The sequence below is a fragment of the Cyprinodon variegatus genome, unplaced genomic scaffold (assembly GCF_000732505.1).
Source record: "Cyprinodon variegatus isolate N-32 unplaced genomic scaffold, C_variegatus-1.0 Scaffold91, whole genome shotgun sequence".
Taxonomy (NCBI): Eukaryota; Metazoa; Chordata; class Actinopteri; order Cyprinodontiformes; family Cyprinodontidae; genus Cyprinodon; species Cyprinodon variegatus.
Window position 1 is genome coordinate 1570718 of NW_015150544.1, and position 24119 is coordinate 1594836.

General features: G+C 35.7%; 3 protein-coding genes across 4 annotated transcripts in view; 2 read left to right on the forward strand and 1 right to left on the reverse strand.

The window, feature by feature from the left end:
- LOC107084087 (tuftelin-like) overlaps nucleotides 1–8036 on the forward strand; it is a 34441-nt gene extending 26405 nt beyond the window's left edge. Inside the window, exons 7-13 of the mRNA XM_015373762.1 lie at nucleotides 209–295; nucleotides 580–690; nucleotides 5030–5253; nucleotides 5369–5474; nucleotides 5899–5982; nucleotides 7589–7680; nucleotides 7761–8036. Coding sequence (XP_015229248.1) covers nucleotides 209–295; nucleotides 580–690; nucleotides 5030–5253; nucleotides 5369–5474; nucleotides 5899–5982; nucleotides 7589–7680; nucleotides 7761–7833 — 777 coding nt within the window. The 3' untranslated portion in view covers nucleotides 7834–8036. The remainder of the gene's footprint in view (nucleotides 1–208; nucleotides 296–579; nucleotides 691–5029; nucleotides 5254–5368; nucleotides 5475–5898; nucleotides 5983–7588; nucleotides 7681–7760) is intronic.
- A 979-nt stretch (nucleotides 8037–9015) lies between these two features.
- LOC107084088 (chromosome unknown open reading frame, human C1orf43) lies at nucleotides 9016–15288 on the reverse strand. Its single transcript, XM_015373763.1, has 7 exons — nucleotides 14983–15288; nucleotides 14791–14892; nucleotides 14295–14403; nucleotides 14133–14186; nucleotides 11847–12013; nucleotides 11712–11770; nucleotides 9016–9571 (listed from the first exon to the last, which is right to left on the reverse strand). The coding sequence occupies exons 1-7, from the start codon at nucleotides 15046–15048 to the stop codon at nucleotides 9364–9366; spliced, it is 765 nt and encodes a 254-aa protein (XP_015229249.1). The 5' UTR covers nucleotides 15049–15288; the 3' UTR covers nucleotides 9016–9363.
- A 1806-nt stretch (nucleotides 15289–17094) lies between these two features.
- Nucleotides 17095–24119, forward strand: part of ubap2l (ubiquitin associated protein 2 like) — a 32603-nt gene continuing 25578 nt past the window's right edge. For both annotated transcript variants that reach the window (XM_015373738.1, XM_015373739.1), the window contains exons 1-3: nucleotides 17095–17233; nucleotides 21375–21512; nucleotides 22183–22260. In XM_015373738.1, the coding sequence (XP_015229224.1) occupies nucleotides 21417–21512; nucleotides 22183–22260 (174 nt within the window). In that variant the 5' untranslated portion in view covers nucleotides 17095–17233; nucleotides 21375–21416. The remainder of the gene's footprint in view (nucleotides 17234–21374; nucleotides 21513–22182; nucleotides 22261–24119) is intronic.

Genomic DNA, 24119 nt, shown 5'->3' on the forward strand with positions numbered 1-24119 from the left:
TGGTTATAAAGTCTTACAGCTGCTGGGAGGAAGGATCTGTGATAACGCTACCTGGTGCGTCAGTCTGTCACTGATGGAGCCAAGTTGAGAATTGTTGGATTTAAAGGAAGCAGATGGAATGCTCATTGGAAAAAAATCATTAACTTTGTTTAACTTTGTCTTTATAAACACTAACTTTCTAATCTTGTCACTGGTTTTGTGTGTTCAGGTTCCAGCAAACGGCATAAGAGTTAACACTCACAGCAGCCAACCGCCAGTCACCAACAATAACAATAATGTTTCTTTGGACGTTCAGGTGAACTCTTACTTCAGGGTTTTTAATGCACTTTTTGTTTAGATTTTTTGCTTTTCTCTTGGGATAATATGAGACTCTGCCTATTGTAAGATTTGTGGGTCGATTTACATTGCCCTCCTCTTTTAAAGCTACAACCTAGAGATATATTACATTTAGACTTTTTAAAGCTTCTGTTTCCTAAGGCTAGCCCTGTTTTATCTGCTTGTTAGCACCTATTGTCCCCTCAGGCTTGGCTTGCTTTGTAAGACTAGACCTAATCGCTCTGTGTTGTCCCACTTCCACAGCTCGAGGACAATCAGGAGGACAGCGCCAAGCTCAGGGAGGTGACCAGGCGCCTGTATGCACAGCTGAAGGAAATGGAGAAGCAGCACCAGGAGGAGCGGGACAGACTGGAGGTCAGTGTCAGGAAACTATGTGTGGTTTCTGCACGCCTACTATGACTCACCCCTCTGCTTTCATATTGCTTTAACTGTTAAACATTCATATTATCTTTGGAGTTCATTGCTTGTTCTGTGAAGCTTCACCCTTCATTTGTTTTTTTAAAGCATCTGTTCAGACTTGACTGCATTTTTTTTTTTTTTTTTGCCGCAGATTTATCTGCTTTATAGTTTTTGTTCTCACTGTTTCATTAGCAGCAGCATGTGGGACATGTGAGACCGTTTTCTCTGAAGACTGACTCATCGTGTATTTTTACTCCATTTCTTGTCGCCACAATCTAAGTGGAGAAGAAAATTAGAGAAGTTGGGCGGCCATAAAAAAAACCTAATTAAAAGTTTTGCTTTAGTTTTTTTTTTTTTTTCCCATCTACAAGTATTCATATGTATTCACAATCTTTATATCTAACATTATCTTTCTTTGTGTTGGTAAATATCTTTCTTTAGTAATCACTGAGTGAAAGCTGCTCTGATCTAACGTTAGATGCAGAAAACCAAAGACTTTAGAAATAGTTTTAGGGATGAAGAAATCTGAGATTTTCTGTGATAAATGCAGTCAGAGATATTCTTAGCTTTAGCAATGGGCTATATGTGTAGCTTTCAAATTTGCATATCCTGCTTTAAATGTTGCTTAATTTAACCCTGTACTTGTGAGAGCATAAAATGTGTAAAAAAAAACATTAAGATTAATTGATATTTCATTGCAGCAAGAAACTCTCACACTGCAAACAGGAGTCAGAAAAAAAAAACCTCTGTCTCTTTCCATCGCAAGCAGTAACATGTCGTTTTCTTAACGCTACTGGACCTATCACTGAAACAGGGACGTTGGTTTAATTATGAAGTGCTTAGTGTGCATCACATCATGAACGCTGAGATTGTAAACAAAAATCAGAAAGAGGATAAGAACTATACAGACATATTTCTTCAGAGAAAATATCCCCTCCATGGATGTCTCACTTCCGCTTGAAAAATATTAAAGGAGGAAATCAGAAGTTATCCTTTATGCAGAAAGATGTTGCAAACGTTCACAGCAGGAGTACTAATCTAATCAATGTTAATAAAAATATTTATTTCCTAATATATAATATATTTTTCTCCAACCCTCTTGCCAGGACTCTTAACATATAAACTGCAGCAATGACTCGAAATGTGACTAGGAGCTCTATGGTAAACTTTAAATCAACAACTAATGGTTGACATCAGCTTTAAAAGTGCTGTAGATCGTTTTCAGATAAGGAGGCATTAAAATAACATCTCTATCAGCAGAAAGTGAACAGATCCATATAGACATCCTGAGAAGCCTTCATAAAGGCCATCCATTAGCTTTTAGTGGATCTTAGACAAGAGCCCATTAAGACATGACTCAGACTCATGGGTGGAAAAACGGATCAGCAGTTTATTCCCCATGATTCATTTTCATTCTTCAATGTTTATTGAGTTATTATCTCATTCGATTTGCTTCAATTTGTATGTGTTTTTTCAACTAAATAGTAAAATCTGGATTTAAAATGATGCTGTAACATTTAAATATTGGTCATGTAAAATCTGGGCAAAGAAGGAACCTTCGGTTTAAGCACCTCTGATGATTTTTGCCTAATAACATGTTTTAAATGAATCCACTCAATTCAAAAAATGAATAAAATTTAAATTGATAAAAAAGTACACATCTGTTGAGGCTTTCTGGAAGTTCTCATTTTAAAACAATGTTGCTTTGGATTAAAAAAAAAATGAAGATTACATATTCTTCCAACTTTAAATGGCTAAAACAATATGATATAAACATTTTTACTATTTTGCATTCTGTAAGTTTGGCTGGCTTAACACAGACATTTAGGTTCATGTCCTGACTGAGGAGCGTGAACATCCAGTTGGGATCAAAATAGCTTTAGAAGGTTTTAAGCTTCTGAATTTTCTTTCTAACCTCATCTTCTTCTGTTTGACCAAACTACCTTCATGTTTCTCTTTAATTATAGGTGGGTTTAAATGAGGGCCAACAGGGGCCAGTATACCCATAGAACAGATCCTGGCTCCTATAGTGAAAAGAAACTGTGAAAAAAGTGTTTCTTTCTTTAATTCAGTGTAGTTTTACTTGATTTAAGTGGGTAAATAGGAGAATTTGCTAATGGCATAAGATGATTTATGGTTAAAATAAGAAATAAAAAAATCCCTTATAAAACACTCTTATTATAACGGCATAAAATACTCATTCCGTTGGCAGATCATCTAATTTACTTGCTTGTATTACAGGAAAATGCATTTATTTGATGATAATTTTACTTCATCAAATCTGCATTGTAACACTAAAACATAACATTCTTATGATGACAGAACAGACTGTAACTGATTCATCCTAATTGGATTTTCAATTTCACCTTTACAGTTTACTTTGACAATTATTTAGAAGTTACAGCCAGTTTCAAGCTTCAGCTTTATTTCAATCAGAACAACTAACACAAAGAGAAAAGACAATTAGCAGAAATTTATTGATACAGTTAATTTGTCTTTGGCGCTCAGACCTCGGCAGGAAACATAGCGCTTAATTTTGGTAGATGTGCATGAACAGGAGCAAAGAATAGGGCTGTTTCCCGCCAGGCCTGAAACTGGTGGTGGAGTGGAGATAGATGAAGTTGGTCAGTCTGTAGACTGCTGGTTAGAGAGACGGTCTGCTGAGCTTTATGGGGAGATCCAGTGGACTGCATGAGCTGATACTAGAGCTTCACTCAGGGACCTCGAAGATGGAAGTCCAGTTGGATAACACAGGTTCAAAGAACCTGTCCATGATGAGCAAGCATGAAGCGACAGTGGAGAAGAAAAACTCCCCGTTGGGAAGAAACCTCTGGCAGAACCAGACTTAACATGGCGGTCTTCTGCCGGACCGGCTGAGATAAGACAGTAAAAAACATAGTAAGAGTCCAGGAGGAATAACACACTGATGAAGCTGCAGCTACGGTGGTGTAGGAGGGGCTGGAGGTGGGTTGAAACAGTGTCATCTGAATGAAGTCAGACAGCACATCCGCAGCCTGTGCACAGACAAGTGCGTATTGGAGGCCTTTCAAGATTAACTTTGGATGCTGATTGGCTTTCGTGAAGGTGTGGTTCAAAGCTGATTGGCTGCTTCGCAGTTGGATGTAAGAGAGCAATCAGTTTCTTCAGTTGAAATTCCACCTAGGCTCCATTAAGATAGGATGACAGTTTTCATCTCTTCAATCAGGTGTCTGATATCTTTGGTTTGTGGCTCACTTAATGCCCTAAACAATGTGCTTTTGCCCCATTCTTGTTATGTTCTGTCTATCCACTCAACATATTCTCATTATGCACACTATTTCGTACGTTTTTGGACGTTGTTCCTCAAAAAAAACACATCAGTGCGCATGCGCTGGCAGACAGAAAAAAAAAAAAGCTGATCCGCGGACGGACGTAAAAATGGGAAAAACAGTGCAATCATCATTTATTCATGTCTCTAACTACGTTGCTTGCTGTTTTATATCTTAGGGTTAGGGTCAGGGTTAGGGCTAATTGTAATTTATATTCTAGATTTGTGAATGCACATACGACGAACAAAACGTCCAAAACGTACGAAATTATGGTGCATAACTTTTCGTACGATTTCACACGCACTCATAATGAGAATAGGTTGACCCACTTGTTCTAGAACCACCACTGCCTATAACTAAACCCATAAATCTTCTCTTTCGTCTTCCTCTAAGCCTCCTGCCTTAAAGTTGCAGCCTCAACATTGTATCTCTTTACCTGTCCAAACCATCTCTTTGGCTTTACAGTATGTCCAAAACATCTACCATGAGCTGTCCCTCTGATGTCCTCATACTTGATCCTGTCCATCTGTTTTATTTCCAAAGAGAACCTTCTACCTCTGCTCTCCCCACTGACTTGTACACCTTTCCTTTCATTCTCAACAGCTTATAAGTCTTATGGAAGATTTAAAGACATTTTTTTAAAAAGCGACATAGTGAACAAATGCAGGTTTAAAATTTGGAAAGTTGTATTGATCTAATTTATTGAAAGATTAATAAAACCAAGTTTAGATCCTTAGGTGTAGACTTTATCAAAAATTTGTATTGTCTTCAAATTTCCACGGTAGAACAAGAAGTAACTAACAAAAAAACTTTACATTCTATGAATCAACCCTGTTATTTATATTTATACACTGAAAAAATAAAGGCTTCATTCATCCGTGCAGCTTCAACTAAAGGACAATCAAATTTCGATGTGTCAGTGCAAGCAAAAATGTTATCTCTAGATGCTTTTTTTCACAAAACGTTTTCCATCTCTTCTCTTTTAGGCCGAGTCGAACGAGTGCCGCATCCGCCTGGCTGAGCAGTCTGTGCGTCTGCAGGCGGTGGAGCTGCAGTCAGAGGAAAAAGCCCAACAGGTAGAAGAGCTGCAGAGGCTGCTGGAGGGAATGAGGATGGAGAGCAACCTCCTTAAAGACAAGATGGAGGCAGGGGAGGCAGAGCTGCTTCAGCTAAAAAAGAACCGAGAGGGAGGAGCAGAGAAGGAACAAAGGTAAATTACTCTTCTTTGACATAATATTTTATTGTCATGGTAACGTCTTCAATATAATCAGGCAGTTATTATTTAGATCAAACCTGTAGATGGTTCTGTTTTTATGTCTATTTAGGTGCACAGAGCTCAACCATGAGGTGGCTGTGCTAAAGGAAAAGATTCACCACCTTGATGACATGCTGAAGAGTCAGCAGAGGAAGCTCCGTCACATGATCGAACAGGTATTCAACAAGTTTATATGCAAATAAAAAAAGCACATGGCAGAAAGCAGTATTAAGGAAACAGGAAGTTGTTGTGTGGTGTCACTGTAATGAAGCGATATCATGTTGCACTGCAAAAAAAAAATAAATCTAAAGTCATTTTTTCTTGCATTTAGAAGGAGATTGAGACACTTTGCAAACAGAACAACACAATTTACATCTAAACTAAGAAAAAAACTATTTCATTGTCTTTTTTCAAGTGCATATTATCTATCTTCTTTTATTAGATTAAAAAAACTCATTCCATTGGCAAATCATCTTATTTACTTAATCAAATTAAGGGTAGAGATTGTTTTTTTTTTTTTTTAGATTGTTTCTGCAGTGTGGGAATTTTTCTTTTTTTTCTGAACATTTTTGTCTTTGTTTATTTTGGCTGATATCACAGCTGCAGCATGCGAGGACGATAATCCAAGAGAGGGACCGGGTCATCATGGATCTGGAGGAGAAGGTCGCTTTCCTAGAAGCTGAGGTCAGCAACCTTATGGTCAAAAAAGTAGCCATCACGGCAACCCTGAAGCCTCTTTTTATACAAGGCCTTCTAAAAACTAATAATTTACCTTTCAAATAGCTTTATAACAACAAAACTCAATGTATTTAGCTGTAATTGTATGTGATGAGTTGTGTTGTGGCCTATTTTCCAGGTATATTCTTTTAGTTTTGTGATTTATTTCTCATTAAGCAAGAAAAGGACAAACATTTCCTCCTTGCTTCTCTTGCACTGATAAAAAAAAAAAAACATACACCCACCCAGATGCATGCTGGTCCTACCATTGACAGCCTATTAATTAACCTAATTTACCCAAATTGCTCATACCTAACTAGAAACAAAGAAACATAACTAAAAAACCAAAAAACATAATCCAAAAACTAATATCAAGCAATACAGTAAAATAAATAAATTTTACTAGGTTATCAACAAAAAAAAAAAAAACTTTGTTAATTATTAACAAATAATTGGCTCCTACAGGTTGCATTTGCAGTCCCCCCAAATAAAATAAAAAAAATACTCAGTAAATATAGCTCATTTGTTAACAATTTAATATTTACCTAAGAATTTGATATGTGGAGAGATTAGCGTCTTAAATATCTAAGGGTTTGAACATTTCAGAGGTCTGTCCAAATCATCATTTAAAAATATGAAAGAATGGTACCTTCAAGATATGGATGCTCACTGTGGTTAAAATGCTGGAAACAGGAAGCATTGGTCAAAAATCCAGCATAGAGGAGCTGCAGTTTGGAATAATTTGCAGCTGTGTTTTCCAATAAAAATCTGATCTTGATGTTAAAGTGACAAAAAGAGAGCAACAGAAAATCACAGGCCAAGCAGGAAACACACAGAACAATTTAGGTGCTCAGGTCACATGAGTCCTAAATCATTTTTAACCTACGTGCAAATTTTAAGACTCCTGGGACACCGCAAATAACCATAAAACCAAACTCTATGGTGAAACATGGTGATGGCTCCCATATGTGTTGGGAACAATTCAGAAAATGCATCACAATTAATTGGAAGCTGGGTGGAGCTATGCTACATGGCTGTCTTATCACATAAACTGTGGAGTTCTAACATGTGAGCTCTAACATGTGAGAAAGGAAGTTATACAAAGTATTAATTAATGCACGAGCCATAAAAAAAAAAAAATACATTTTATCAAACTTTTTAAATTCAATCGTAACTGTTCTTCCCCTGAACAAAAAGCATAAAATCTTTATGGTATTCATACTAACGCTGTGGCTTTAAATTGCAAATCATGAAAAAGGTAAAGGAACGACTGAATTGCATAGGCCCTGTATACCTTTTTACATCAACAGAGTCTGGCCGCCATGTATGCTTTTTGTCAAATAATACAATCATTAAAAATAAATGGCAACTTAATTTATGAGGATACATACTTTTTAATTGTTTTTTTTTCCTGTTTATAAAAATCTTTCAAATCTTTTTATGAGTAGTACATTAAAATTCTATTAAATAAGTATTTCTTGTATAGGTCTGTAAGAAAAGCGAATCTATCTGTATTTGCCACATTGCACAAAATACAAGTTAATGCTTTTATTTTCTTATTTTCTACCTGTAGAACAAGGAAATGCACGACCACTTGGAGCATCTCCTGACAGGAGAGGACCCTCCTGAAATCTCCACTGAAAACAAGCCGGAAATTGTTTACAGGTGAGGAAGTGGCTCCAGATTTCCTGCCTCTGTTTCAAGCTTATCCGATCAGCTTCGTAACTCTGGTCAATTTCTTGCAGCAAACCTTTGATTCCAACATCCCCGACCAACAAGGTCCTGCCTTTAATTAAAGTCATCGAGATCAAATCTTGAGCAACGTTGCAAGAAATGATCTAAAACAGACATGTAAATATGTTTTTACTTTTCCTCTAATAATATATATAAATATTTATAAGTTGTAGATCTGTATTGATAGGAAACTCCTGTTTAACAGACCCCACTTTTAAGCTATCACCTTATTGTTACCTTTGTGGCTGTTACACTCAGGATTTTGGTTGCATGTAAAGAAAAAAAAGAAAAAAAAAAAGAAGTGGAGTAACAGGAAGAACTCCTCAAAAACAATTAAATGATCCGATTTCTTAGATGTTACACGCAGGCACGAGTCTGTACAGTTTGTATTTCTGCCTGCAGGATTCAGTGGCAAGACTTTTAATCCTTCATGCCATTTAAGTGCAGAATAAGCAGCTAAGCTTTTAGTAAACTAATCTGGGTTAAATTAAACAATATATTACTGAGGGTTTTAGCACCTTTTCATTTTCTAAATGACACATTTTCCTGAAGAATCACAGACTAAGACTTTGTTACTGTCAGAATATTTTTAAGTGGCTTTATAGGTGAGGAAAACAAAAGCATTGTTATATAAATTCTAATGTATGTTGGATTTATATTCCAGTCGTTATCAACACCGTTTTAATTTCCAGTCTGCAGAAGTGATTCAACATGCTTTGTGTCCAGGATTATCTTCTGCATAAATGATTATTTAATAATGCTTATTTAACATATTTTGTATTGTTTGGATCATCCAGCATCTTTATAATAATACTTTGTTGTTTTTTGTAAACACTGTAGATAGATTCCTCCAGAGTGTAACATTGTGTTGTAGATTTTCCTCCACTCTTATTTAAACTTAAATAAAAGATGCTGAATTAACTCTGAATGTGGTGTTAAAGCTTTTTTTCTTTTTAGCTGAACTGTTGAAAAAACTCTAAATCACAGACTCTGCATCAAACTGACTCAAACCAAAACACTGCATAATCGCACCATATATATTTAATGCTCTGACATTCCATATGAATGTATTTTTTGTACCATGTTTTTTCTCCCACAATGTTTACAATTGATCACTGCTGGACTTTAAGAAACAGCAATGTCATGGGAGCTGTACAAAACAAAATTTTGTTTCGTTGATAGACAATAAAAGTTGTTTGAGTTCTTTCTTAAAGGTTGGTGTGTTATACTGCCCCCTAGTGGTTACATAAAGAACAGAAGACCAGCTCAGAATTGAATGTTTTCTTTTCTTCACCTTAATTATGTACAAATACAACTCAAAAGCATCAATAAGTTACAAATTAAATATTTTACAAATACATTAATAAAAAAAAAAGTGTATTTACAATAAAAATTTGGGAGACATTAAATAAAATAACTTATTAAAAAAACTTTTGTGGGCATAATTTTTCTCTAAAGATCATTCATTAGGTCCAAAGTACGGCTGAAAACCACTTCTAAAGTACATACACATAAAGGCAGAGTCTGATTAACTCCCAGACTTTGTTTACAATTTCTAAGAGCTACCTAAAAACCCCGTCACAGTCTGTCACAGATCTTCCATCGCTCAGTGATTCACAGAGTGCTCTCCAGTGTGTTGTAGTTGTCTTTGAAGCTTTTGAGCTCCAGGAAATGTTTGGGCCTCTTGCTACGCTGACCCGTGGAAGGCAGGTAGGTGACCTGGATGGTGGAAGGAGTGCCGCGGACTGGGGAGCCCGTTAGATCTTTAGCTGCACACTGGTGCTGCTGGTCCAGGCTGGTGCTGCTGGAGTAGGCCTTCACACTGGAGGAGAGGAAAGAAGGGATCACACTGACATGATGAACATCCCTGTTAAACTGCAGATCTGATCAGATGTTTACACTTCATTTTCAGGACTGTCCTATTAGCCTTTTAATGATTTATCTTAACTGTTTTTATAGTAAATGTATTTTTTTTTTTTTTTTAGGAAAATGGGTTCAGGTTGTCCTTAATGAAAACTATAAATATAGGTTCAGATATATACATGCAACCCTTTAATAGTAATTAAATATTCCTTGGAAAGTTCCAGAAAAATACCTCGGTTTAAAGCTTGTTTTCATGCTCAATTAATTCTAAATCTAGTTCAGATCCATATTTTATTATCATTTTTCTGCTCAAACACCAACTTATGCTCCAGTTTAAACATTGAGCTGCAGATCCTTGGAAAATTGAAAGATTTGGAGGTAGTCGGACTGTTGAACAGCTGAACTCTAAACTGGACTCTGCATCACACTTGCAGCATTATTTTGCACCACCAACGTTGCTAAAACTTTTATAATCCTTTTAAATAGGACACAACTTAACGTTCTACTGCAATTTGCAACATTTTTATTTTGCACTGCACTCAACTTTTTATAATAATGCCATTTTGCACCATTTTTTTTAAACTGTCCTTTTTCTCTTACATTTTTCACATTCTGATCACTGTTGCTCTTTATATTGGTAATGTTTATCTTACTCCAAATGCAATATCATCACACTGTTGTAAGCTGTACACTCTGTGCATACAAAATGACACATTTTGTCTCTTCCATACACTATGTAATACTTGCGTAATGATGGCAGTAAAACTGTCCCATAGCATAATGCCTCTTTAAAATGTGAGGTAGTGTTCTCAGGTTTGGCTCAGAAATGTTCCATTGTTTTGTTTTTCTCCTATAAAGACAAAAAAGCTATTGTTTCTATTAACTCTTTCCTTTTTGAAAATTAAAAGCAATCTGTCTGTGTTTGTGATTTTCTGTTGGAAGTCTTTCCTTACATCTGCTGCCACAGGCTTGCTCGGTGTGAGGGATTTCTGCCGAGTTATTGACCCAACAAAACCAATCTTACTTGGAAAACATTTTACCAATGGGAAACATAAATCTTAGAAATTTTATCAAACTTGTGTGCTTTTAATTGAATTCATCTTTCCTTATAATTGAAATGTCTGGATTATGGGTTTTTTTTTGTCTTGAAAAATTGTCCTGAAGAAACATTTTCAGTAAGTACAAAATAAGTCAACTTAACTGGAATTGTGTCTTAAATATGGATAGCTATAAATGATTAAAGCAAGTTTATGATTAGCTTCTTGAATGATCCAGACTTATTCAAAATCTATAAGCCACCTTGGTATGGAAAGTGAAAAATTTGATGAATCCAGAAATTACTTTAATCAGAGCCAGAATGAAGCCAGAGAGAGTTTGCATGAATTCAAGAAATTTTAAAAACATACTCAAGCTGTCTCTTCATTAAAAATCACTGAAGTTGCTAGTTTGTGTAATTCATTTGCTTTTAAAAACATTTAATTTACTTAAAATATGTTGGGTATAAATAATACGTCTACAGAAATTGCATGAACCCAGTAAGTAAACAGGGTAAATACACAGGTAGACCAGTTTTAAAATGTAACTGAGAAAGGATATTTGGAAATAAAAGACTAGATCCATGTTTTATTAGTTGTGAATTGTTCTGAGAAGCTGTTCAGATCCCTGTCAACTGTAGAAGCATGTTTTTCCTCTGCCTAATTGGGGTTAAAGGAAGGCTAGGAGTGATAAAAGATAAGTGTTTAAAGTTTCCTTCATTCTCCTTCATGCCGTGAACAGAAGACACCAGTTCTGAGTGTCTATCTGGCGAATTAAAAATGTATCTCCTTGATGAACTGAAGTTGTTTTGCTCCAAATGTTCGTGTGTGAGGAAGTTCTTTATGCAGGGGTGGGATGATCCCAAGGGAGAGTGTGTTGGGATTTGTACAGTATAAATGTTTGTGCTGGGCTTTGCCTAGTCAGAGCTCTATCTCTCTAAGGAGGTACAATAAATTTGAACCTTTTACTTGCAAGAAATGCATCTATCAGTTTCTCCACAACTTTACACAACGTTATCCAAAACATAATAATTTTTACATCTAGGGCTGTTTGGCAGCACTTACACATCCACCAGTTCCTCAAGAGCTTGTTGGTATTCCAGAAACTCTGCCTCACCAAACGCCTGAAACACACAGAGAGAAGTCAGTGAGGCCATCTCCGTTAAAAGCCACAGGGGTTAAAAGAACGCCTTCACTGACCCCAGTTCCATGGCGGGCGCTGTCGTATCCTTCTAGTAGGCGGTCGATGAGCGCGCTCCGGCTGCTCTTAATCAGCGAGTGGGAATTGCGCAGCTCCACCAGCCAGTTCCTGAAGCTGCGCCCAGTGAATGCACTGGGAGTGCCGCTTATCTCCTGCATGGGAATTCCTGAGCAGGAACAAACAAAGGGTTAGAGCAAATGTAAGAAACTAAAATATTTTAATCATATTAAAGCGGAAACATTTAATCGGGTTAATCATGATTAATCGACTATTGAAATTATGGTCAATTTTTTTAGTAATCGATAAATCATAAACTGAAGTATAAAGACTCTAAAACATGCTTTTAGATGCCAGAGCAACCAAACTAAAGCAGAAATGACACCAAAATTGTAAAAGATTATATAAACATTTTGCATTTACAATAAAAATAAAAAAAAAAGGTTGGTCTGTCAATATGCTCTATTCAGAACTCCTCATGAGGAAAAGTTTTAGTTTCACCTGGTTTAATTTCGTACAAAGTCTTCCTCAAGGAAGCTTTGGCTATCCGATTATTAATCGATTAATCGAAAAAATTATCAAAAGATGAACCGATTTGCAAAATAATTGTTAGTTGCAGCTCTTTTTCATATACTTGTGTATTTTCATCTAATATCAGAGAGCAGGTTTTAAACTTTACTTAGTTTGACTCTAAATCAGAAATGTCATCTACTGGTATTTGAATAAATAATTGCCTCTAGGGTCGCCGCCATGCTCTAAATCCATACCCAGGAAAACATGTAATATTCGACACCATTTTCAGTACTGTGGGCATTGATTTTAATTTACAGTAACATTGTAATGTTCTGTCTCTAAAGCTCAAACTTAAATATTTTGTTTCTATATTCAGTAAAAACATTTATTCCATCAGGGGAAGAGCAACCTTATGCTCTTTGTTACAAACAGTGGAAGATCTGTTTGTTTTCAAAAGGAACTTTATTGTTCTATAAATACATACATCAGATAATGCAAAATCTGGCTTTTAGCAAGATTACACTAGCATATTAAAGAATTGCTGCCTTATTAATAGAAATAGGGTTGTACAAACGCTAACAGCAGAATTACCTAAAACTTTTCAGGGGTGATTTTCTTGAAAACAAAAATATTCTTAGTACAGATTTTATTTCCTCTCTACGGAATAAAGGCATTTAAATTAAAGATTGGATTCTTTTTTTTTTTTTTTTTACATGAGACAACACTACTGATAAATAGTGATAATAAATAAGGGTTTTATTTTCTGGAAGACTATCGATGTCACTTCTCTGGCTGTATATACCGACAGGTTTATTTGGTGAAGGGTTTTGGTTCTGTTTATGTTCAGGTGAGTTTAGTTAGTTAGGAAATTGGTGTTTGGTTTGGTTGATGGTAGCCCTGTCTTTTTGTGTGTATTTGGTTGATTCATTTATTGTTGTTTGTCAAATTGTCAGTCTGAAATTGTCTGAAATATTAATTAATTTTTTGGGTTCTCAGACTTTTTTTCTTTTTTTTTTGCTCTAAGCCAAAGTGACGTCATTCAAACAGCAATTCCTTTCATCCTTGGTAGCGATAAAGACTATTTCATGTATATTCAGGTATGCTCTACCTCACAGACAGTCCCTAAATAGACAACTAAAGCCAACAATGTGGATGAGTCATAGCAGGTGGGTACCGATACCCCACTGATTATTGTAAAATAAATAATAGAACTTTATTGATCTCACATTGGGGGACAGTGGGCTGCCATCGTGGGGCACCCGGGGACCAAGCAGGGGTTAAGGGTCTTGCTCAGAGGCCCAGAGTGGTAGTCTGTAGGAGTGGGGCTCAAACTCAGAACCTCAGGATCCCAAGCTCTAGCCCGCCACTCCAGAGTCTGTGTGCAGCTGTTGATCAGTATGGATGCTGTAGCTTGAGATGTTCACACTTTTACAATCTATACAGCTGCGAGAGACAGACCTCCCAACATAAGTATACTAATAGACATTTGCTAAGTTGTAAAATACAAAGACCATCTCTAAATTTAGGGTTTAGTGAGTTGATGACAGATGATGTAGAGCAAGATTCAACATGTTTAGAAGAAAATCTAGAATGGGTTATTAATGGCTGATGATTCATTTCCCAAATATGAAAAAATATGCCATTTAAGATTTTTCTTTTACATATTTCCAGTAAAAATATATATATATTTTTAAAATTTTCAAAACATTATGTATTGGATTTCTGACACTGGCTAAAGTTAAAACGATGATTTCAATCTAAATGTTAAAACTAACCTGAGTCACGGATGGCATCCAGGGCTTTCATTCGGTATAGATAGTTGTAGCAACCTTGGAGTTAGATAGATAGGTGGTTCGTTAAATTAGAAAAATAATGTTATTAAATTATATAAGCTTGAGAATGTTAAAAAAAAAAAGGACAAAGAAAATGTGACTGACTCATCTGTGATCCCCGCCTGAGTCTCTCATCCTCTTGTGATAAGAGCCGAGGTTCGAATCGTATCTCCTGGACCTTGGAGAGCTTCGAGTCGATGTTTTCCCTCAAACCCTGTCAATTGATCCATATTGATTGATTGATTGACTTTATTGATGTCACAGTGGAGAAAGTTACTGGTTACATCGGCTCAAATAGTCAAAAAGAGAAAAAGAATGTACCAAACGAAGAAAAGGTGCATGGGATATATACAGTATATACACAGTGTGTCCACATATAAGAGCTTTTTTAATAGCAGGATTATTATACAAGGTTGTTGCACAGGATGTTTACAAAGATGGTTATTTATATATATATAGCTATTGCACTGGGTGTCAAATATAAACAGGTAATTGCACATCGTATTAAATAGTAATAACACGTTATATGTGAAATACAACCAAATAAGCAACTGATTAGGCTAGAAGATACCAGATCCTAGAGGATGAATGATCCCCATACCTTCGGTGCATTGTGGCCAATAGGTACGTGGGGTCCACGGCGGGATCTCATTGCAAAACGCACGATCTGCCTTTTGACGAAGATAAACAGCAGCACAAACACCTGTAACCAAGACCATACAGGGGTTTATAGTAAAACATTACCCAGCTGCTTATTACATGTCTTGAAATGATTGAGGGGGAAAAAACTCACCAAGCTGCCATAAGCCATGACCAAAACTACATTGACCCCGGACAGAGGCGATGATGAAGCCGCCATTCTGTAGATAAACTTCAATTCAACGGTTATGACTTCATTAGCTCGGGTAGCTAACTCAGAGCAGGTTGATTTAAAATAATTAAAACAAGCATCGCAACATACATTGGATTTTACATCTTAGCGCATTGTTGATTTCTTTCTAAAAACTATCATACAAAAATAATGCTTCCAGCCCTTTTCATAGTGTTCGTTCTTGGCAGGTTTAGCTTAAGATAGCCTAATATGTTCTTTTTCCTCTTCTTCTTCTTCTTTTATGGCACCTGCATTACTGCCATCTAGCCTAATGCGTTTGCGTTACACTGTCAGGAAATAGCAACTGTGTAACAGCAGGGTGGCGCAGTGCTGCCCTCAAGTGGTGGGAGTGTAAAGTGTACCAAAATAATAAGATTTGATTAATCTACAGACAGAGTTCAAACAAATTCTTCATACAAATCACATTTCATGTGTTTATGAATTCAAGATTTAATATCTACTATTTAGCCCATCTTAACTGTGTACTCAAAAGAGTTAATCAAAAAACAACTGCAGATATTAATTTTTTCTAATGTACACATAAAACGCTTTAACAGTTGCATATAGTGTTTATCCTATAGCATTATTACTATGTTAACATAAATATATTAATAGAATCTGTCACATCTGTGGAGTATATCTATTTATATAGATCATACATTATATATATATATTATGTTATATGTTATTAGCATTACTATATATAAGTTTTATTCTTGCGTTTGTAGTGTAACTTATTGTTACAATTTATAAAGCTCATACTGCATTATAGGTAATGGTATGTTTTACTCACTGGCATTAAATATATATTGCAATTGGAACCGTGTTGTTGTACAGTAGAGTATATTATATGTTTATTTCTTAAGTTTATTTCTTAAGTCTTCACTGTTATGTTATTCTTATACACTTTTCATCGGTCCAGATTTTTGCGACCATTTTTTTCTGTAATCTTTTTGCTGCTGTAAACAACAGAATTTCACGATTGTGGGAGAATAAAGGGATTTTTTAATTCTATTATTATTAATATACCGGTAGTACTTTTTTTTCATCCTCGTCGTTATCAGGTTTCTTTATACAAAGTCTGTTACTAAGCAATAAAAAAATACACATAGAAAAATACTCAAAGTTTGTAAGTATGCAATTATTTCTTTGTCATCACTGGGCACTGTAACTTGTTGCAAAAATAAATATAAAGAACCTCAAACTAAAGACAGCAGCATTGTTTTTGTTACCAGTTTTCCTATATATTTTATGGTCAAAAAGTCAACTCGATAAAGTCTGCACTTTTTATTAGTTAAATCTCAGTGTTGACAGAAAAATAAACCAACGTTTGGACTTTAAATGTCTAATGATTAAAAAGGTGTACTACCAAATCCCTGCAGAAAGGGAGTTATTTCCCAGGCTACACAAAAAGTTGCTGCAAAAGCAGCCCCTGTCTTCCAGCTATCGGTGCTTTGAAGATCAAAACAAATATAAAACAGGGCTACACATTGTGCAGCAATTATTTTTACAATGTTTCCATATTAACTATATTATTATGTTTTGTATATAACCTTTCCTTTAATTGATTAATCTCTTAATCTTTTAAATCCATATTTATGCATTTTAAGAAATTGTATTTAGCAAATAAAGTACACCTCATTTTTTCTGTAATCTGTTTTCTTTTTTTACATGCTTGGAAATGGGGAACCCCATATTTAAGAAATTTTATTTTTAACACTTTTAAAAGACCTTTAAATTCAACACTGTTGTGTAGTTTTCCATATTGGTACTCTTAAAAAAACTTTAATTTCTCCATAAGAATAAGAAAACATATCTTTTGGGGAGGTTTTCTTTTTAACATGCTGCACAATGCAACGTGGATCCCGAGCCAAGTAATCTCTAATGAATATGAGTGTTGTTGTTTTTTTTAAATAGTTTGTTTATATGCTAGTGGAGCTGTAACTGATTTCATCAGTGAGAACACATGTCAGCTGCATCTTCCACCATATCGCGTCCCTCTCTGTGCATCAACATGATGATCAACATCTCCAGCGTGTCACAACTTGGTTGATGATACCAAACTAAACATATCAAAGTGTGGTCACGTGGTGCGGCTCCGGTTTCCTCGAAGCGGCTCTGTGAAAAACCACGTGACGCAGTTCTCCGTGGTGTCAGAGTGGAAAAGAAACAGGTAAATTCAGCCTCTCGTTTATTGTCTGAGAGCTAGTTGGCTCCGTTTTTTCTATATTTAATTTAATTTGTTCAACCAAAGTTTAAAAAAAAATCACACACTGTCCTGAAGCCGAACAGTAGTTTGACTACAAGGTGTATTGTCGGCTGTAGCTGTGTATAATATTCTTCTGCTCAGTATTGTCTGTTATTTATTTTCATCTTAGCGGCCTGTAGGCCTGTTTTCAGTCTCGGGGGTTTTCCTAACGGACAACCAGTGTTTGAGGATTCACCAGACTTTAAATGTCGCAGTGCACTACCGCTAACTAGCTAACCTAGCTTAAGTTCCACAGACAGCCGAAACGAACGACGTTACTTAGCCTAGCTTTAAGTTATTAGCACTACTCTTATGGCAGCAGGGCGTTTTTTATTTTGCGTGTCTGCTTTGTTTCTTTCTCCGGCTGTGAAATCCTCACACTTCTTTAAGCAAACGAGGAGCTAATTTAACCTGTTGGTTTTGCCGTTAGGCTAAGCTAACTGGCTAAGTGTACTTTGCAGAGGCAGGGTCTGGGATCTCTCCTAGCTCGTTAGCTGCTGAAGTTAGCCTCGTTGTCGCCATGAGGTGAAAGCCATGAGAAGCGGAAGCCCACCGAGACTTCACAGTTGGATGTTTTCTCTTAAGGATTAGCTGCTGGGCTAGCAGTTTGACCATGTGGCAGGCTTATCTAAGTAAAATATAATTTAACTATATGTGCGACAGGCCATGGTTGCGGGGTTTGCTTGTGGGCTTGTCAAAACAAGGCTTTTACGTAACGTGAACAAGATTAAGTCGTCACTTAACATAGATTGGATAACCATTTCGTTATTATCAAGATGTATGGATTTGTTTGCATCATCTGGCTTTTAATTGCATAATTAATCTAGCCTAAATTCGTACTTGAATGACTTTTAGAGTTATATCAATAAGGGTTATATTATTATTGTGATTCCATCACCTTCCTGTGAGTAAAATCTGGGAGAAAACTGTTTGATTTGGTATATTGCCACCAATGGAATGCCTCCATACTGGAGCTTGGTTTATTTTCCTTAAATTCTTAGACCTAGAATTGGAAATAATCACTTTAGTTACTGGTTTCTGTCCCAGTTCTCCACATCAATGATTGTGCAGACTACCTACTGGGTTTCAAGCTTTAGATTAAGCCTTGGACAAAACATTTTGGACAAAATGTTGGAAATGCACCTACCAAGTTTTTGTTAGCCGGTACCAATTTCTGGTTTGCTTGAAGTCTTACTTCTAGATTGGAATTTATGTTGTTCTTGTTTATATAACAGAAACGAACACAAATGTACTGCAAATTAAACCAATAAATAACTATTACTTGAAAATCATAAAAAATATTTCCTACGACTGCTGTTTTTCTCCATATTTTGTAGAAATGCACTTTAGAGGTCAGACAATATATAAATAATGTCATATAAACATGTTTAGAGAAAATAACATTTTATGAAAATTATCCAAGGTTATCCCCCAGTACCTTTTTCAAGTATCGCCATAGTGACAGATGTTTTACAACAGTACTATACCAGGAATTTATAGCTCTGTCAAGCTGAAATTTCTAAAATAAAAATAAAAAAATTTCAGTTTTTAAATCCATCAGGGTTTCTGAACTTGAGACTGTCATGTTGGATATGCCAGTTTTTAATTTATAGGAAAATCAAAACTAGGCACCATATCAATCAAATAAGTAGGCCCCAATATTTGATTGATATTAGCTGCTATTCCCCAGAGTTTTAGCTACTAGTCCTCATTAAGAATTTATTAGCCAAAGATAAAGTGAGAATGCCACTAAATACATCTAAAAAAAAGAGTGGTGGCTTTTGCATCATGTTTTGCAAACTGTTAATCTACTAAAATGTATTTAATCCAGAGAAGGAGGAGCTATTCATTAGTGTTGTATCGATACAGATACCAGTATAGGGTGGGGCCCTGATCCAGCACTGAAATGGTGGTATCTGTATCGGCCAGTACCGACAATTTTGAGAGCCAAAACTATATTCAACTATTGTCACCCATTCCAGGGGGGCAATAAAAAGTTCTACTGGAATCACTTTGTATTAGTCTTTTTCCTGCTTCACAAAGGCAGGCAGCAGCTTGACAAAGCCATGATGGCAATTATTTTACATCCAAGTAGTATGCAGTTCTTCATATATGCACACAGACATCAATTTCACACAGATGGTATCGGCCGATACTGCACAGCCAGGTATAGGGTATAGTATCGCAACACTACTATTCATAGTGCTGTAAGTAAAAAATATACCGTGATAATTTACAGGGTAACCGTGTTTTTTGCTCGCTTTAATTTTAATGCAATCTTATACAGTATAAAAGAAACGCCTAATAAAGTAACCTTATTAATCATTTTAGTGGTGCATTGTTGCATAAAATATATGTCTACAAGTTAAACTTGTATTGTGAGTGAAGTACAATGAAGTTATTACTTGCATGTTGAAAAATACAATTATTTGCCTGTGTATCTAGCCTGCAGTCAGCTGCTTTACATACCTGTTTTTCATGACTTTCTGAAAGTGTTAATGTGGTTGTGGTAATATGCTTGTGTTAATTTGGCAAACTTTTAACAGAAAAGAATGGATGTGATTCGAAGTTGCTAAATTTGGTCTGCAGTGGATCTTAGAAAAGTTGTCATCTGAACCATTACTCTTCTTTCTAAGTTTTTTTTTTTTTTTTTTTTTTATTGAAAAAGTAAACATCCCAAAGACAGACTAAATCTTTAGTATCATTTATATTTTACCATCTGCCTGGGGTGGATAAGCATGATGCACATGTGGAGTCACCTGAAGTGACCGCTCACTTTCTCTTATTGTTCAGGCATGTCTTATACAAAAAAAGCACACAGATGTAAAAGCACAATCAGCTGATTTAAAATGAGAATAATCAAACTGGAATATTATCTACATACTTTGAAGATGTTTGATGTGTATATTTGATTTATTGCAAAGCAGGGAAAAGTGCTTTTATGCTTTTTAGTGAGTTTAGTTCGGTGTTCAAGTGTAGCTTTAAGATTTTGACATGTGAAGCACATTTTAATATGTCGCTGCTTGTGAAGTGCATTTGGCAGAGTGTGTGGTTGGTGTGTAGGGTGACACTAGTTTGTAGCTAGACAGTTTTATTTCAGTTTTTCTGACAAACATTCTTACACCCATCCAAGAGTCTTTCAGTTCTAATGGCTCACTCTCAAGGCCTTAAAAAGATCTTTAAACCATGATTTTTTTTTTATACTTGAAGGAGAAAATTTAACTTGGATTTTGCATTTATTATGTTTTTATTACTCAACAGTGCTTTTGATTTGTTTTGGACTGTTTTATTGTAGTCTCAAGTTGTGAATAATGAAATAAAACATATTTTTGCATACATGTACTCCAACATCACATTAATGCTTTGATTCTTTATATTTTCCCTTCAAACTATTTCAGTAACTATAATTGGAAAATTTTCCCCTCATAGGTTCTGATCCTCTGGTTTGATTTAAAAAAAAAAAAAAAAAAACTCGAAAGAAATAAGAGTTGATGCTTACAGAGGTATACGTTACTATTTCCTTAAGTTCTGTTTGATTCTCCAATACTATTTTCATCAATGCAACTGCAGTATATTTTCTTTTTTGTTGTTTACATTTAGAAAAGAAATCTCAATCAATGAAATACCAAATAAGCAAGTCAAACTTCAAAGAATCTGTTTGGTCACTAAAAAACTGATCTAAACAAAGAGGTGGACTTTTCATCTTCATAACACTTCAGTCTTCTATCTCAGCATGTAAAAGTGGTGGTTAAAGACAGCTGAGGTAAATGGGCTTTAGAGAGTTTCCGTCATTGTAAGAGGTAATACGAATGTTCTTTTCTTTTATTGTTGAAGGTCTGTGATCCCAGTTTCTGTGTTGAATATATCGTGAAGTTTTTCTTCTAGGTCAGCTTACTGTCAAGGTTTGTTGTTGTGTTTTTTTGTTTTTTTTATCTTTAGAAAAGGGGAAAAGTGTTAAGTGGAACACTGCTTATATCAATGCTTTCTTCCCCAGCTCTAACAGATGAGCTACCAGTTCAGGAAGTTCTACTTCTGTAAAACCCTTCTCCGCTCCTTATCTCCTCAGGTGTTATTCCTTTGTAAATACTGTTATTTGTATATACTGTAAATGATGACGTCCATGGGCGGGAACCGAGCCCGGGGCAGCTGGGAGCAGACACAGAGCCAGACACAGAGCCAGACACAGCACAAGCAGAGGCCTCAGGTACCCCCACTTCAATCCCACCACACTCAATGTTTTCAGTGCTCAGCAAAGTTTCTGCGTTTTTACACACACAAACTATAGAACCGTTATTTACTCTTGTTTAAATACGTAGTAATATTAATGCGTCTCAAATTAAAATCTAATTCAGTAATGTTATCTTAGAAATTCCCTTCAAAAAGAGAAACACGCCCAGATTCCATAAACACTGTTGTACTTTCATGATTTTACAATATAGTATATAATAGTGATGATATTGTCAATGGCTACTGTAAAGAAAACCAAGTTGAGTAGAAGGAAAAAGGTAAACCAAAGCCTATCCAAAATTTTTCCCCAGTGTTGTCTTGTCACCTATGAAGGTAATATTTTCGTAAATAAACTGCTGTGCTGCTAATATGCCTTTTGAGTCATGACTTATTAGCTCTTTTCAAATATCAACAAAATATATATCAGCGCTTTAACATTTCTAGATGCTTTTGTCAAATAATTTACAAGCACTGACACTAGTTGTGAAGAAGAACTGAAACATGACAAATCTACATATCTGCTTGTAGTTGTTTGACAAATACACAAAGTTTTTTTTTTTCAGTAGCTATATACAAAATCAAATTCTGTATTTCAGTGAGAATGCAAAGCTGTCTTATGCAAATGTTGTGGATTCTGTTTTGGACAGGCCACCGCAGAGCAGATCCGACTTGCGCAGATGATTTCAGACCACAACGATGCAGACTTTGAGGAAAAGGTTAAACAGGTGAGTTGTTTTCAAATCACACTCTACCAATTACTGCATAGCTTTACAGTTTCCAATCAAACACCTGAACCAAGTCTGCACGTCTCTCTACTCTGGTATGTTTTGTAATAGCAAATCAGTGAGCTACTGTGTTTTTATTTGTTTTTCCTTGAGTAGAAATATCTTTTCTATAGAAAAAAGCCCAAATTGAAAGGTGGAATAATTTCGCAGGCCAAAACATTCTTTAAAGATCAAAAATAGCTCCGTTTGTTTTATTACACCAGGGCAATACGAAGGCAGGAGGAAACTTTGGTTATTAACTGGTTCTATAGGGCTGAAGAACCACATACATTTTTTTTTTTTTTTGTGATGGCATGTTGTTTTGCTGAATCTGTAGAGACGGATCACATGAATGGAGGCTGCATATTTATAACTTTCCATTTTAGAATTGTGCTTTTCTTTATTTACTACTGGAGTTTCAAAAAGCAGCAGTATGTAATTGTATTCCTTTCTTTTGGTTGCATTTCATACATACCACATGGAGAGGCTTCTTGGCTACATGTGCTGCAGAGATTTTGCTCTCCAAAAAGGATATTACAAGAATGTATCCCAGCTGCATCATCGACTTTATTAAAAGTCTACTATATCCCCATTTCTAGGAAAATGTATTAAAACTCCCTGGAGATGTTAAGCCTGATGTTATGAGAGAAACATAAACAGCCACACACCTACATTAGCTCACTGAAAGGAGGTATTAACACAAATAAATGGAAGATGTAAATCAGGGATTGTGTTCTAATTGGCCAATTTCTCAGCCAACATCTTTTCTTCAACAAGTAGAGAACAAAGTATTGTTATTAAAGGTCCATTGAAATCACTGCATTTTGATCATATTGGTTCTCATTGTAGAATATGAGCGAAACCAGAATTTGTTTTTAACTGAAACTGGCTGGTCCTTTTTAGTTCTAAATTGAAAATTTGTGCAAGGGGAAAATCTGAAAGAATAGTATTGTGACAGAGTTTAATAATTTTTTTCCTGTCATTTCAAAAAGTGAAACATTTAAAAATATATTTTTACTATTCATTTCTGGTCATTTTGATGATTCTGGTTTGTAGGTAATGAAAAAAAAAAAAAAATTCAGTGTCTCAAAACATAATAAAACTAAAACATCTGCAAAGGTTTCCTGAGCCTCTAAATGGACGGTAGACCACGCATTAATGGGAAAGACTGCTGACAGGACAGATATCCAGACGAAGTCTACAGACACAATTTATATGGAGGGTGAGCAACAAAAGTTCTTTCAATGCAATGCATTTTATACATGGGCTGAAAGATTCTTAGGAGAAAATAGTTGGGCTGTTTCTCTGTGCAAGTAAATGTTGCTTTTCATCTAAAAATGAAGGTTCAAAGGAACAGAATCCATGTTCCTCTAAATCCAGTGTGAAGTTCATGTTCCAGCTGGACTTGGCACTAACTCATGCTGCCGAGGAACCAAAACCCGGTTCAATGACCTGACCCAATCAAACACTGCTGTTATTGTTTGATTGGTCAATAAATTAGCCTCACTTGAACCCCCATAGAGAATCTATGGGCTGTTAGGTGGAAGATGAGACACCAGAACCAGCAACACAGAGAACCTGAAGGCAGCTCATTTTCTGTCAGTTTGTTTTTTTGTGACCTATTAACATCTTAATTACAATGAAGAACAGTTTAAGGAATTTCACTGTTATAAATCTACATTACGTTATATAAATGTGTGTTTTAAGGTTTAGCTGTATTTTACCCTTTCTAAATGCTGTTTATTAACGGGGAACCTCATGTAAATAAGTTTGTGATGCAGACATTTGGTTACTGACCTGTTTACATCGTTTGCACATGC

Coding starts and splice junctions, on each gene's coding strand:
- LOC107084088 (XM_015373763.1), bottom strand. CDS start 15,048: ATGGCGGCTTCATCATCGCCTCTGTCCGGGGTCAATGTAGTTTTGGTC. Junction 14,187..14,294: donor CAGGCGGGGATCACAGATGA/GTCAGTCACATT, acceptor TCTAACTCCAAG/GTTGCTACAACTATCTATAC. Junction 12,014..14,132: donor GGATGCCATCCGTGACTCAG/GTTAGTTTTAAC, acceptor GTTCCTGCTCAG/GAATTCCCATGCAGGAGATA.